This window comes from Stegostoma tigrinum, chromosome 33 (genome assembly GCF_030684315.1).
Source record: "Stegostoma tigrinum isolate sSteTig4 chromosome 33, sSteTig4.hap1, whole genome shotgun sequence".
Classification (NCBI taxonomy): Eukaryota; Metazoa; Chordata; class Chondrichthyes; order Orectolobiformes; family Stegostomatidae; genus Stegostoma; species Stegostoma tigrinum.
In genome coordinates, this window is record NC_081386.1 from 22,112,746 (window position 1) to 22,125,126 (window position 12,381).

General features: G+C 39.6%; 1 protein-coding gene across 9 annotated transcripts in view; it reads left to right on the plus strand.

Moving 5' to 3' along the window:
- The window catches only part of sema6dl (sema domain, transmembrane domain (TM), and cytoplasmic domain, (semaphorin) 6D, like), a 319,189-nt gene extending 310,786 nt beyond the window's left edge, over positions 1-8,403 (plus strand). For 8 of the 9 annotated variants that reach the window (XM_059639301.1, XM_048562581.2, XM_048562582.2 and 5 more), the window contains one exon: positions 467-3,723. In XM_059639301.1, coding sequence (XP_059495284.1) covers positions 467-1,782 — 1,316 coding nt within the window. In that variant the 3' untranslated portion in view covers positions 1,783-3,723. Of the gene's footprint in view, positions 1-466; positions 3,724-7,866 lie in introns of those variants that run through there. The other variant, XM_048562587.2, reaches the window with a different exon arrangement.
- Positions 8,404-12,381: the final 3,978 nt, after the last annotated feature.

Here is a 12,381-nt window from a genome sequence, read left to right on the forward strand (position 1 = left end):
ACTGCACAGTGCTTGCAATCAATTGGAAAGGGATCATTTGTTTGGATGTTAGGAAATATCATCTAACAGCAGAGAAACTTGACTAATGAACTTTGAATTCAGCCTGTGGGTAAAAATGATTATTTTAAACGAAGTTTGATTGAAGAAACATTCTTTACTCATTAGTGTGCAGATTATAGCTATATCCATGTTTTATGTAAATTCTATAAATGATTTCACAGAGTTCTGCTTTCCCTGAAACATCACTATCCCAACGACCTGAAATCATGTTAAAAACGATCAAAATTAAAGGCTTCCAAATCTGACGTCCAACAAAACAGTGAACAGTAACGGGTTTCTGACTTGAAGCGCCTCTCCTAAACTTTTTTTTAAACTACTTTCAGTTTCTGGCATAGTCCTTGCAAAGAAGGTTTCACCAATATTCAAAATACTCATCAATGCTTTTACAACCCTGCATCTATTCCAGGTGTACGATGGGAGGTGCAGTCTGGAGAGTCTAACCAGATGGTTCATATGAACGTTCTGATCACCTGCGTTCTCGCTGCATTTGTTCTGGGAGCCTTCATTTCTGGCATAGCCGTGTACTGTCACCGTGATGCTTACCTCCGCAAAGCTAGAAAGATGAACAAGGATGCAGAGTCTGCACAGTCGTGCACTGATTCGAGTGGAAGCTTCACCAAGTTCAATGGACTGTTTGACAGTCCAGTCAAGGAGTATCCACAAAATATTGACACACCGAAGCTTTATACCAATCTGCTCACCAACAGCAAAGAGCTGGCACCCAGCGGTGATGCAAAGTCCATGATCGTAGACAGCCATGGGCAACCACCAGAGCTGGCAGCACTGCCAACTCCCGAGTCCACACCTGTACTACAACAGAAAAGCATTCAACCGATCAAGAACCAGTGGGAGAAAGCCCAGAACAATATAAATGCAGCAAGGAAAGAATCACCTCTAAAAAGCCCTCAGATTATTCCGTCCAGTCCTCCTCCCCACTCGCCTATAAACCATAGTGGTCAAATACCCAGTGCAGTGGTACTTCCCAATGCCACTCATGCCTACAACATGTCTTTCTCCAATTCTAACGCACACAAAGCTGAAAGAAAAGTGCAGAACATAGAAATGTCAATTACAGGTCATTCAAGTAAAAAAGAACAGCGAAGAGCTATTGAGGCAAGAAACACGCTAAATGACCTTCTGAAACATCTCAATGAAAGTGGGAGCACCAACCCTAAGGCTATTTTGGGAGATGTGCCTATGACTCGTCAAAATCTAATGTTAGACCCAATGACCAAAATAGTTGAAATACCACCCAAGGTTCCAAACAGAGAGGCCTCGCTATATTCCCCTTCGTCTACTCTCCCAAGACACAGCCCGACTAAGAGGGTGGATGTTCCAACAACTTCAAATATCCAGCTGTCAAGTTTAGAAAGAGAGCGGGGCAACCCAAGAAATTCTTCACAGAGGCATTCAATATCCGTTCTCCCCAAGAATGTTATCAGTTCATTAAATGGAGCTGTCTTGTCACGACATCCCAGTTTTACCAGGGGAGCCTATTTCCCCCCTGCACCCCCCATGAGGATGGATTCTGTACATGGTACTCCCCTTGTTATACAACCACAACCTGGCTCTTTGTCCCGTCAGAGCAGTTACACAAGCAACGGTACTCTGCCCCGATCAGGAATAAAGAGAACACCGTCCATTAAACCAGATGTGCCACCAAAGCCATCATTTGGTCAACCCACAACTCCAGTCAAACCACTACACAAGTACAGTTACTAACAGGACAGTCAGCTACAAAGCAGTGTCCATTTCTCAGCTAAGGTGATGTGGGAGGACTTGGAGATCAATATTGCTTAAAGCTACCAGTGACAATGCTCTGATAGATTCTCAAACAAGTGGCCAAAGTAGCTACAATTCCTCAAGTGGCATCTTTAATGAAAGACTGAAGGCAGGACTGCTCTCCTGCTGTACGAACAAGATGCTGTGTAGCACAGAATGTATTACTGTTAAGGTTTGGAGCCTTAGAGAAGTGCAACATGGAATTTATCCTGTGAAATTTGTTAAAAGCATCAACATACAAGGAAATACTTGAACAATGGTTCAATTTCACTGCTGTTGAGCATCGTCTTCCCATTAAATGTGAACACTCAATGACAGAACCCACATTTTGTCTTGTTGCTTGCACAGATATTTCATGACTTTTCATAAATTTCCTGATTTCGTCAACTGTGCTTTGGTTTGACAAAATGCCACGGTAGCCCAATTGTAGCAAGGACAAATACTTTGTGGCATTCCCTCAGAACGTCACAGATAAATGCTGTGAGCTACACAGACTAGGATGCACTTAATGGTTCTTGTTATAGCTGTTATGCTGTGTTGCCTGATATACTGAGCACGACTGAACTGGGAAGTTGACCCGAACCTTCCTGTCCTATTACAGATTTACTTGGACCACATCACTGTGTTGAACGCAGCCACCTGTCTACGGCCACTTTCGTTTTGATGTGTCCTTAGCTTAACCAAATGTAACATCCATTGCATTCAACACTTACACCAATAATTGTAAATCCATGCAGTCAGTTTATCTTGCAATCTGTAGACGAGGGGCTGCTGTGCCACAGAGATGGGCAGCGTAAAGATAGTGCAATCACTTTGTTAAGGAGTGTTTAAATGTGATTAATAGGGCATCATGAAGAGTCATGCAGGTAATGACACTATTCTGTAAATAGCGTATCTGTGTTCACCTGGATTCTGTGCATTTTGTGCCTTATTCAATAAGCATTATCATTGATATTGAAATCTTGTCAAGCGTTCTCAAACAGAAAAGCTGCTTTTCAGTGTGCCGGTTGTATTTTAGTTTGAAATGACTATTCATATAAAATCAAATCCATCACATTACAGCCTAAAATGTAAAGGCAACCATTGGCGAGGGGTCATTTAATTAAAAGGTGGAAGAAATGACAAGCAGTCAAAATCTTGTCTCATCCCAATATTGATAAACATTCCACTGTGCAGTTTTTGAGAAGAACAAAGGACATGTTTTTAAAAAAAACTAGCATTAATTGAGCCAGATTTATTTAAAGATGACACACTAGCTTAGTATGTGCAATATACTAAGTATGTGGAAGCACCAACAATGTACAGGTAACTCATGCTTATTGACATTAACCAGAAGGGTCAACCCATACAGCTGAAATACTAATGGTGTCAAATGAAAGGGAGAGGTGTCAAGGTTAAAGTGGATCAGTTCGTTCACAGTAATCAAATCTACATGATGCTGCAGAATCCTTTTCTAGTCAGTGGACAAAGTGTACATTTGTATATTGTCAGAGTTAAAACAATAGTAATTTTGCACCAGCTCGACCTAAAGATTAAAAAAAAATTCCAAATCAGTTAAACAACACTGCACTGTCTATTGCAGTTTGAGCCCACGCTCAGTCTTACATTTGCCATTTTCAGTTTCCTATATTGCCTTTACATTTGAATACACCAATACATTCTCCATTAGTGTTCAGGTAGACCCAGATCATTTCTCTTTATGGTGCATTGGCAAGCAAACCCAGAAAAGAAAAAAAATGTTGTTGTTGTATAATGTCCTTTGAAGTAACATGTATAGAAAACCCTTGTAAACTTGTACTGTGGAAGTGTACATAACAACGTATGTTTTGTTTTTAACACCGCATGTAAAGTCAAAATAAAAGAATCAAATGGAATATTTAATTCTGTTTCTGCACATTATCATTATTCCTTCTGTAAATATTCCAAAGTCATACTTGCAGAATCGCAACATGGCAGATTAAAGAACAGTCTCAAAAATCAACCTTTTTTTTTAAAAGCCAAGGCTTCATTCCACATCAGCATTCCACTCATTTGGTACCTGCTAGTTCACAAAATCTACTTTTTAAAACCAAGCAGTTATTTTTGAAATTAACTAATTTATTAGCATACAAAGGAGTATAAAAGATCATTTTCACTACTGTTTAAAAAATGTTTTTTTTTAAAAATGCACACTAATGTAGCCTTGATACTGATTCAGGAAATGATGATTGCTTTTGGAGAAGGAAAACTAATTGACAGGCCAGAGGGAAGAATTCATGATGTCAAGATAACAAAGTATGGAGCTGGATGAACACAGCAGGCCAAGCAGCATCTCAGGAGCACAAAAGCTGACGTTTCGGGCCTAGACCCTTCATCAGAGAGGGTCTGGGCTCGAAACGTAAGCTTTTGTGCTCCCGAGATGCTGCTTAGCCTGCTGTGTTCATCCAGCTCCACACTTTGTTATCTTGGATTCTCCAGCATCTGCAGTTCCCATTATCACTGATACAATTCATGATGTCAGATGCTTCTGAGCAGTGATATCTTCTGCTCCTAGATTAGAAATGTCACAATTTGATACCAAACTCTACCAATTAGCAAGAATCACAGCTCCAATCATTTGCCTGTGCTGAGTTCAATGTTCCATTGCTCAAATAAGCCTTAATGTACCTATACTCAGAATGGATTGAGGAAGGAAAAGGGACATTCATTTCTAATCTTCATTATCCTCATTTGATGACCTTTGCTGAAGAAGATGTGTCCATGGATAACTCATGAGGGCTGCACAGCCTCAGACATAACATTTGTCAACACTCTGTTTACACATGAAGAACAACCATTCAGGTGAGGTGCCTGTTGAACTGTACTAAGCTCACCCACTAGTGACAGAATAGGCAAGGAGAGACTTAACAAAGAAGAAAGCAAATAGCTGAACTAAGTCACGGTTAAGAACATACAAAGTACTATGTTGCTGCTTCAGCCTGTGGCACCACTCAAAATTATTTTTATTGTTCTTTACCAAAATACCACCTTCCCAACCAAAAAAAACTATGCTCATCATCCTGATTGTATTAACCTATTAGTTTCTGTTCAGTTTACAAAGTGGGATAAACATTTGATGGCATAACAGCCACCAAATGCCTAACCTGAAGAAGGTTAAGATTTTTAAATAGTATTTGCATCACAAAAAGCAATGAGAGAGAGCTACGAATATATTTTGATAACATTAAGGGCTAATCATGCAAAATCTGACATGGAGCACTGTTCAGACCAAAAATTACTCAACTGCAGAAATTCCAACATTACTTCCTGCTGAGTGATGTATGAATGGCTTGAGCAATTGTATATTCTGTATGTAGCAATGTACCTATGCAATTAAATGTTTTATTGTTCCAAGTGCAGTGTAGGCAGTGCAAACTTTCCAGCAACACAAAGGTACACAAGTTTGAACAGAAGGCACCAAAATAAGGACGCCTGGCTTCATCACAAATTAATGTCACAAGAAGTAACATGTTTATACAAAGCAATTGGAATTGCTAGAAACTATTTTTTTAAAATTCATTCACAGAATGAGGGTCTCGCAGGCTTGGCCAACACTTACTGCCCGCCACTAATTGCCCAATGTTGGGGTTAAGAGTCAACCACATTGATTATTCATATAAAATCAAATCCATCACATTACAGCCTAAAATGTAAAGGCAACCATTGGCGAGGGGTAATTTAATTAAAGGTGGAAGAAACGACAAGCAGTCAAAATCTTGTTTCATCCCAATATTGATAAACATTCCACTGTGCAGCTTTTGAGAAGAACAAAGGATTTTTAAAAAATAAAACTAGCATTAGTTGAGCCAGATTTACTTAAAGATGACACACTGGCTAAGTATGTGAAAGCACTAACAATGTACAGGTAACTCATGCTTATTGACATTAACCAGAAGGGTCAACCTGTACAGCTGAAACACTAATGGTGTCAAATGAAAGCGAGACCAGATTGGGTAGTGATGGTAGATTCCTTCCCTAACAGACATTAGTGAGCCAGATGGGCTTTTCAAACAACCAGCAATGGATTCATGGTCATTATTAGACTCAATTCCAGATTTTTAAAACTGAATTCAACTTCAACCATCTGCCAATGACAGAATTCAAACCTGGGTTGCCAGAACATTCCCATGGGTCCCTGGATTAATAATCCAACGATTATACCTCGAGGCCGCTGCTACCCCATTGAACATCCAGATCTAATTGTCTTCAATAAACTGGAAAAACCATCCCATAACATCTGTTGAGAAATCACAACAGCCAACAATAAGCGGTGTTCAACTGTACTCATAGCATGCTTACTGATCGAGTAAGAAGCTTCAATATATAGAGAAATTAGCACCAGCAATGTAGGAAATTGAATGGACAAAACACAAGTCACATTCATTGTAAATACCAGTCCGTGAAGCAGTAAGATGGAGATTCAAAACTTCAAGGCAAGAACATTAATGCACAAATCCAAAGTTGGAACGTTTGATGACAGCCAGGATCTCATTTTGGGCAAAATGTAGGATTGCAGTTTTGCTGAGACGAAACATGGCTGGCCAGACTTTAGAGATTCAAACAACTTTAACCTCAGGGACAAGGATCACGTCAGCAAACATTGCACCATATCTATTACACACACACTTAAAAGTTGAGCTGTTTCTTTCCCAAAGCAAACCTCTACTAATGGGAAGTCAATGAGGAAAAGTTCCAGAATTTCAAAGGGAAAATCAATGTGCTGAAAACTGTAGGGCCTTTTTTTTTAAATAAAAAATGAACACAAACAAGTAAATCATTGCTCATTGTATTCCATCATTTGTATGACTACTGTCAGATTCTTTAATAAATTATGTATTTTTTATGCAAATACTACACAATCGTCACATATAATTCAAGAAAAACAAAGATACTTAGTACCGCAATGACAAGTACACTGAATAGTACAATAACGAACCAAAGTGGATTCTAGCTCCCAGCCTCCTGTCTGCAGAGTTTATAATACAAGTCAAAGTAACTTTAGGGATATTATTCTCAATGTCCTTGGTCTCCAGATAACAATAGTTGATCCCAGCATCTGCTTTAGCATCTGCTTTATGGTGGAGGAGGAAGACAATTAGTTAGAGCTTCAGCTAGAAATTGGTGATGGGCTGCGTGGTGGATAAGCACAAGGTTTACTGAAAACACCGGGCCATGAAACAGCAGATTGCAAACTAACTACCGGTTCTCAGGTGTTGACCGTTACACTTGTTGGGAGAGTGTGAACAAACCAAAGGCGTTTATTAGAAAATGAGAAAGGAAACGATGAATCGCCCCAGGATTCTCACATGGGGACTTTCAGTGGCTGTTTGAGGGAAGCATTAGTGAGAAGCAGGCATTGGCTGCCTGCTGTATCAGCTCTGTAGCTGGAAAACAGCAGAGAAAATACAACAGCCAGAAAGCAGATGCAAAATGCTGACATAGGGCTGAACAGTTTCAAAGTTATGATAACGTAAATCTAATCTTTTCTTTCCAAATATATAAACTACAATCAAGTAGGTATATTATTGTAAGCTAACTGACCCTATCTTCTTTCACAAAAATCACTTCAATATGGTACAGAAGACCCAGAAGAAATGATTTTGAGCCTTGAAACTACTGACAGTACATGTGGCAATATCATCTACTCAATGGAAAAACAGAGCCACAGTGCAGTTGGGAGTTATGGCACAAGTCCAAATTCTAACTATCTCAATGTTATACACTGCTAACTTTGTATATATCATAAACTGGAAAAATATCATCTAATTTATATCCATTAGGCTTTTGAAAGATAAACATTGTGAATCAATTTTCCATAGTAAATTCTCGAGGTTTATTTTATGTATGTGGATATTCGATATCACATGACAATTCAATTCCTATTTTCACAAAAGCTACAATTCCAAATGCCTGGCATTTAACTTTAAATAAATTATGTTGTGTTCAATTGTTCTGTGTTTGATTTTGTGATTCTAATTACTATTGTTGTTCACTGTACTTGATCAGTTAGGATTGGGCTTGGACTCTTAAGACAAGTAAACAAGGCTGTGATAACAAGGCATAGAGCTGGAGGAACACAGCAGCCCACAGCGTCAGAGGAGCAGGAAGGCTGACCTTTCGGATCTAGACCCTTCTTCAGAAAAAAAAGGCTGTGGAAGACTTGAAGTTAGCGATGGAAATGTGGTGTGAGCATTTTAAAGCACTGCAAGTTAAATTTTTACACATATAGAAACTAATGTCATTTTGCATTGGTGTGTGAGAGATAATAAAATGCAACAAATTACGTTTCTCTTCATTAAAGAGAGCAACTTCTTTAAAAGAGGTGACCAGACCAAAAGTCTCGTTTCATTTCAATAAATTAGGAACATCTTCCAAATTCTACAAATAAACTGTAAATCTTTCAAATGCAATTAGTTATACAGTAAGAATATGATGGAGGATGTGAAACTTTAATGCAGAATGTCAGATTTTAGTAAATCTGAATAAACAAATACCCCAGTAATAAAAATAATAAATAACAGAATGAACCTTGCTGATGTAAATTATTGCAAAGAATAATGTAAGACGACAGTGAATGTACTGAATGTACAGTAGCATTAAATTGCAAACTAAGATACTTAATATACTGTATGCAGATAATTTTATAATATTAACATTGTTGATGTTTTATTTTAAAACTATAGTGAAAAAAATGCAATTCCCAATGCATTAGATAAGTCCAGTGTCTAACGTATGTGCCTGTCACGTTAGATGCTGACACTCTCATTTACAGTTTGAATGAGGGAATCCACATAATTCCATTCTGTTGAAAATGTAAGTAGATCGAAAAAGGCGGGCAAAGATTCATATCATTCTGTATTACTGACATAAAATAATTCCAACAAGGCCAGACCCAATGCTAGTCTGAACATGCATTACAGTGTTCCCAGAAGCTCTCCTTCCACAGTGATTTCCATAACCACAACCTAAATGGATGGATGGAATTGTGTAATATTCCTTATTTACATAGAACAGCAGCAATTCAAGTCCATACAGTGCCTCAAAGCAAAACAAAGTTGAACAAAACACACAGCTGATTCCCGAAGCCTATAAAACAAAGCTACAAAAAATCCTATCCTTAGATTCTGACTGCTCCATGAATAAGCCTTGCTCTAATCCCTCCTCAAATTTAACTCCCATCCTCACGGCACAACTGGGCTATCCCACAGCCCAAACACACTCAGCACTCCATGTTCTTTGGCACAGGATGTGAAATATCAGGAACAATTCAGGCAAAAAATAAACAGTTTTTGTGGCATAAGTAGTCTGGCAAGTAAAATATAGTTAGGAAAAAAAAAAGGTTAGGAAAAAAAAAAGCGCCTTTATTTGTGCACGTGGCCATACCACACCGGTCCATGTATTCATAGCCTGCAATACCAGCATACCATGTCAGCTCCTCTCACACGGTGAGATAAACCCTGTCCTTAATATTTAGGTCAGTGATAAATACACTGCAGAAAGTACAGATTGAAAGTTATGGTACTCAATATCTTTATCCAGACTTAGCTTATTTTTTCAAAATGATTAGTAATCTGAACACAAAACTACTTTAGAATACTGGCACAGCAGGATTGACATATGAAGAGAGACTGGATCGGTCAGGAGTATATTCACTGAAGTTTAGAATGAGGGAGATCGAGTATAAACGTATAAAATTCTAGCAGGTTTGAACAGGGGAAGTACAGGAAGGATGTGTTCAATGACTGGGCAGTCCAGAATCAGGGATCACCAGTCTAAGGATCTGGGGTTGGGCCCTTCAGACTGAGACGAGGAGAAATTTCTTCACCTAGAGAGTGGTGAGCTTCTGGAATTCTCCGCCAGAGAAATCAATTGATGCTAAGATAAAAGTGCCTTCAAAGGGGTCAAAGAGTATGAGGAGAAAGCGGGAATAAGGTACTAAGTTGGATGATCGGCCATATTGAATGGTGCAGCAGGTTCAAAGGGCTGAATAGCCTACTCTTGCTCCTATTTTCTATGTTTCTATGAATGTAAGGAGGGAAAAAAATTGATGGACTTACTAGAAATTGGCCAAGAATCATTTTTGGTGAAGTTCATGGAGGGTTTCTTCACATGAGCCCTATTGAATTTTTCATGCTATCTTTGCAACCTTGCCTCATTAACTGTGCACCACCCCCACAGTGCCCCTTTCATCGCATCCTCCCACTTGCCACATGTGGGGTAACTCTGGGAGTCCTGGCACCAGGGCCATCTTTAAAGGCCAGCCATGCACTCAGCCAGTTGCCCTGCATGATTACTTTAAATTTGCCTCAGGCCTGTCAGACAGAGGGCAAATGCCACCCTGCTCTGCCAATAGGCACCAGGTACATGTTGCGGCGCACCAAGCATGCCAGGAGATGTTGGCCACCGACCATGGTCCAAAGGAGCCAGCAGTGAGCCAGAGTCACCAGGCAGCTTCTCTGACTTTGCAGCAGCAATTTTCACTGTCTGCTTAGTATCTGACAGGCAGGAGAATGACAAACCACAGATCCATGAGATAATGAGGATATTAATGCATGCTAATAGGCCTCTCAATCATGGGAGAGAATCACCGTTCAACAGTTGGTTGGAAAATGGGACCTAATGCTCTCAACAATGGGAAGATGCCAATCTCTCACGATTCACCACAGGAAACCCACTCTGACACAGGGAGAATGTGCAACCTCTACTAGGACATTCGCCCGAGGGTAGAATCGAACCAGTGTCCCTGGCGCTCTGAGGCAGCAGTGCTAACCACAAAGCCACAATGCTGTCCAAAGCACAGATGAAGTCTTGGTTTTTCTTCATTCTTCCATGGAAGGTGGGCCTCAATAGTAAGGACATTTTTTTTTGCTCACACCCTGCTGCCCTTGAACTGAAACTTCATTTCAGAGGACAGTTAAGAGTCAACCACATCACTGAGAGCCTGGAGTCACATGTAGGCCAGATCAGGTAAGGGTGGCACATTCCCTTCTCTAAAGGGCATTGGTCAGCCAGATGGATCTTTTGACCATCAGTGACAGACTCGTGGCACCATTACTGAGCTTTCAATTCCAAATTTATCCGTTGCACTACCATTCTTCCTGCAGCCGTGGTGGAATGTGAATCCCTGTCTTTGGGCCCTCTGGATTATTAGTCCTGTAACATTACCATTATGCAACCATCTTCTCAATCTTAAGAACATAAATAAGAGCAGGAGTAGCTATTTGGCCTCTCAAACCTGATCCACTATTCAAAAAGATCATAGCTGATCTAATCGAGGCGATTACTTCATTTTCCTGTCTAGCAGATCCCATCATCTCGATTCCTTTGTAAATCAAAAATATAGCTTAGAATACATAGCCTCTGCTGCACTCCAGGTAAAGGAATTCAAAGCAGTAACAACTGCCTGAGAGAAAACATTCTTCTTCATTTCTATCTTAAATGGGAGAGCCCTTATCTGATATGGTGTCCCCTTATTCTAGATTACCCCAGTAGGGGAAATATTCTCTAGTATCTACCCTGTCAAGTTCCTTACATGCTTCAATAAGATCATTTTTCTAAACTCCAAATCCACCCAACCTTTTCTCCTACGACAAACTCTTTGTTCCAGAAAGCAGCCAAGCGATTTTTCCCTGACCTGCTTCCAATGCAAGTGTGGTGCTCCTTTACAGGCCAAACTGCACACAGGTACAGCTTCACAATGTCCAATTTCACCAGTTGTCGCAAGACGCTATCTCAATATTAGAATTGGGAGGTGGCTGAGACAAGAATGAAAATTTAGGAATGAGAAATTTCATTACACAATAAGTAATGATTATTTCTGAAAACTTCTTTGGCGAATAATTTTACATGATTGGAAACTCATTCCCTCAAAAGAAAATCAGTTTAGTAGATGTGTTACAAAATAAAAGCAACTTTATTTTTGTTTATGTTTACTGTTGTTTAAAAGCCTCCTCTCTCATTGCAAATTCAACTTTCAAGCATTATTTTGCTTCTTTTACATGTTTTAACTGTAATTGGTCCCACAAACATTGCAGCCAGAACACAGCATTCTCTTCCAACAAAAAAAAACTTATCTGCTGATTCTGGGTTATTGTGTCCCTTTGCTCTCTCATTCTAGCCATTCGGGACTCAAGTTCTTAAAATCTGTCCAAAATAGCATTCGCTCCTCCTTTAAGACCCGATATGAAATCTATTTCTTTTCCAAAACAATTGGTCATCCTCATTAGCAACTCCTCCTTTGCCGTGATCATTTGCTGATTTTCCTTAATGACAAGGAGGAGATAGTAGTTTAGTGGTAAAGTCACCCGATTAGTAATGCAGATACCCAGGTTAATGCTCTGGAGGTAAAAGGTTCAAATCCCACCGGAACCGCTGGTGGAGTTTAAAATGAATTGTTAAAAAAAGTGGAATGGACAACCCATCGTACTAATGATGAATGTGAAACTATCACTATCACTAACTGTTGCAAAAACTCATCTGGCTTTCCAATATCTTTTCAGAAAGGGAATCTGCCATCTATAC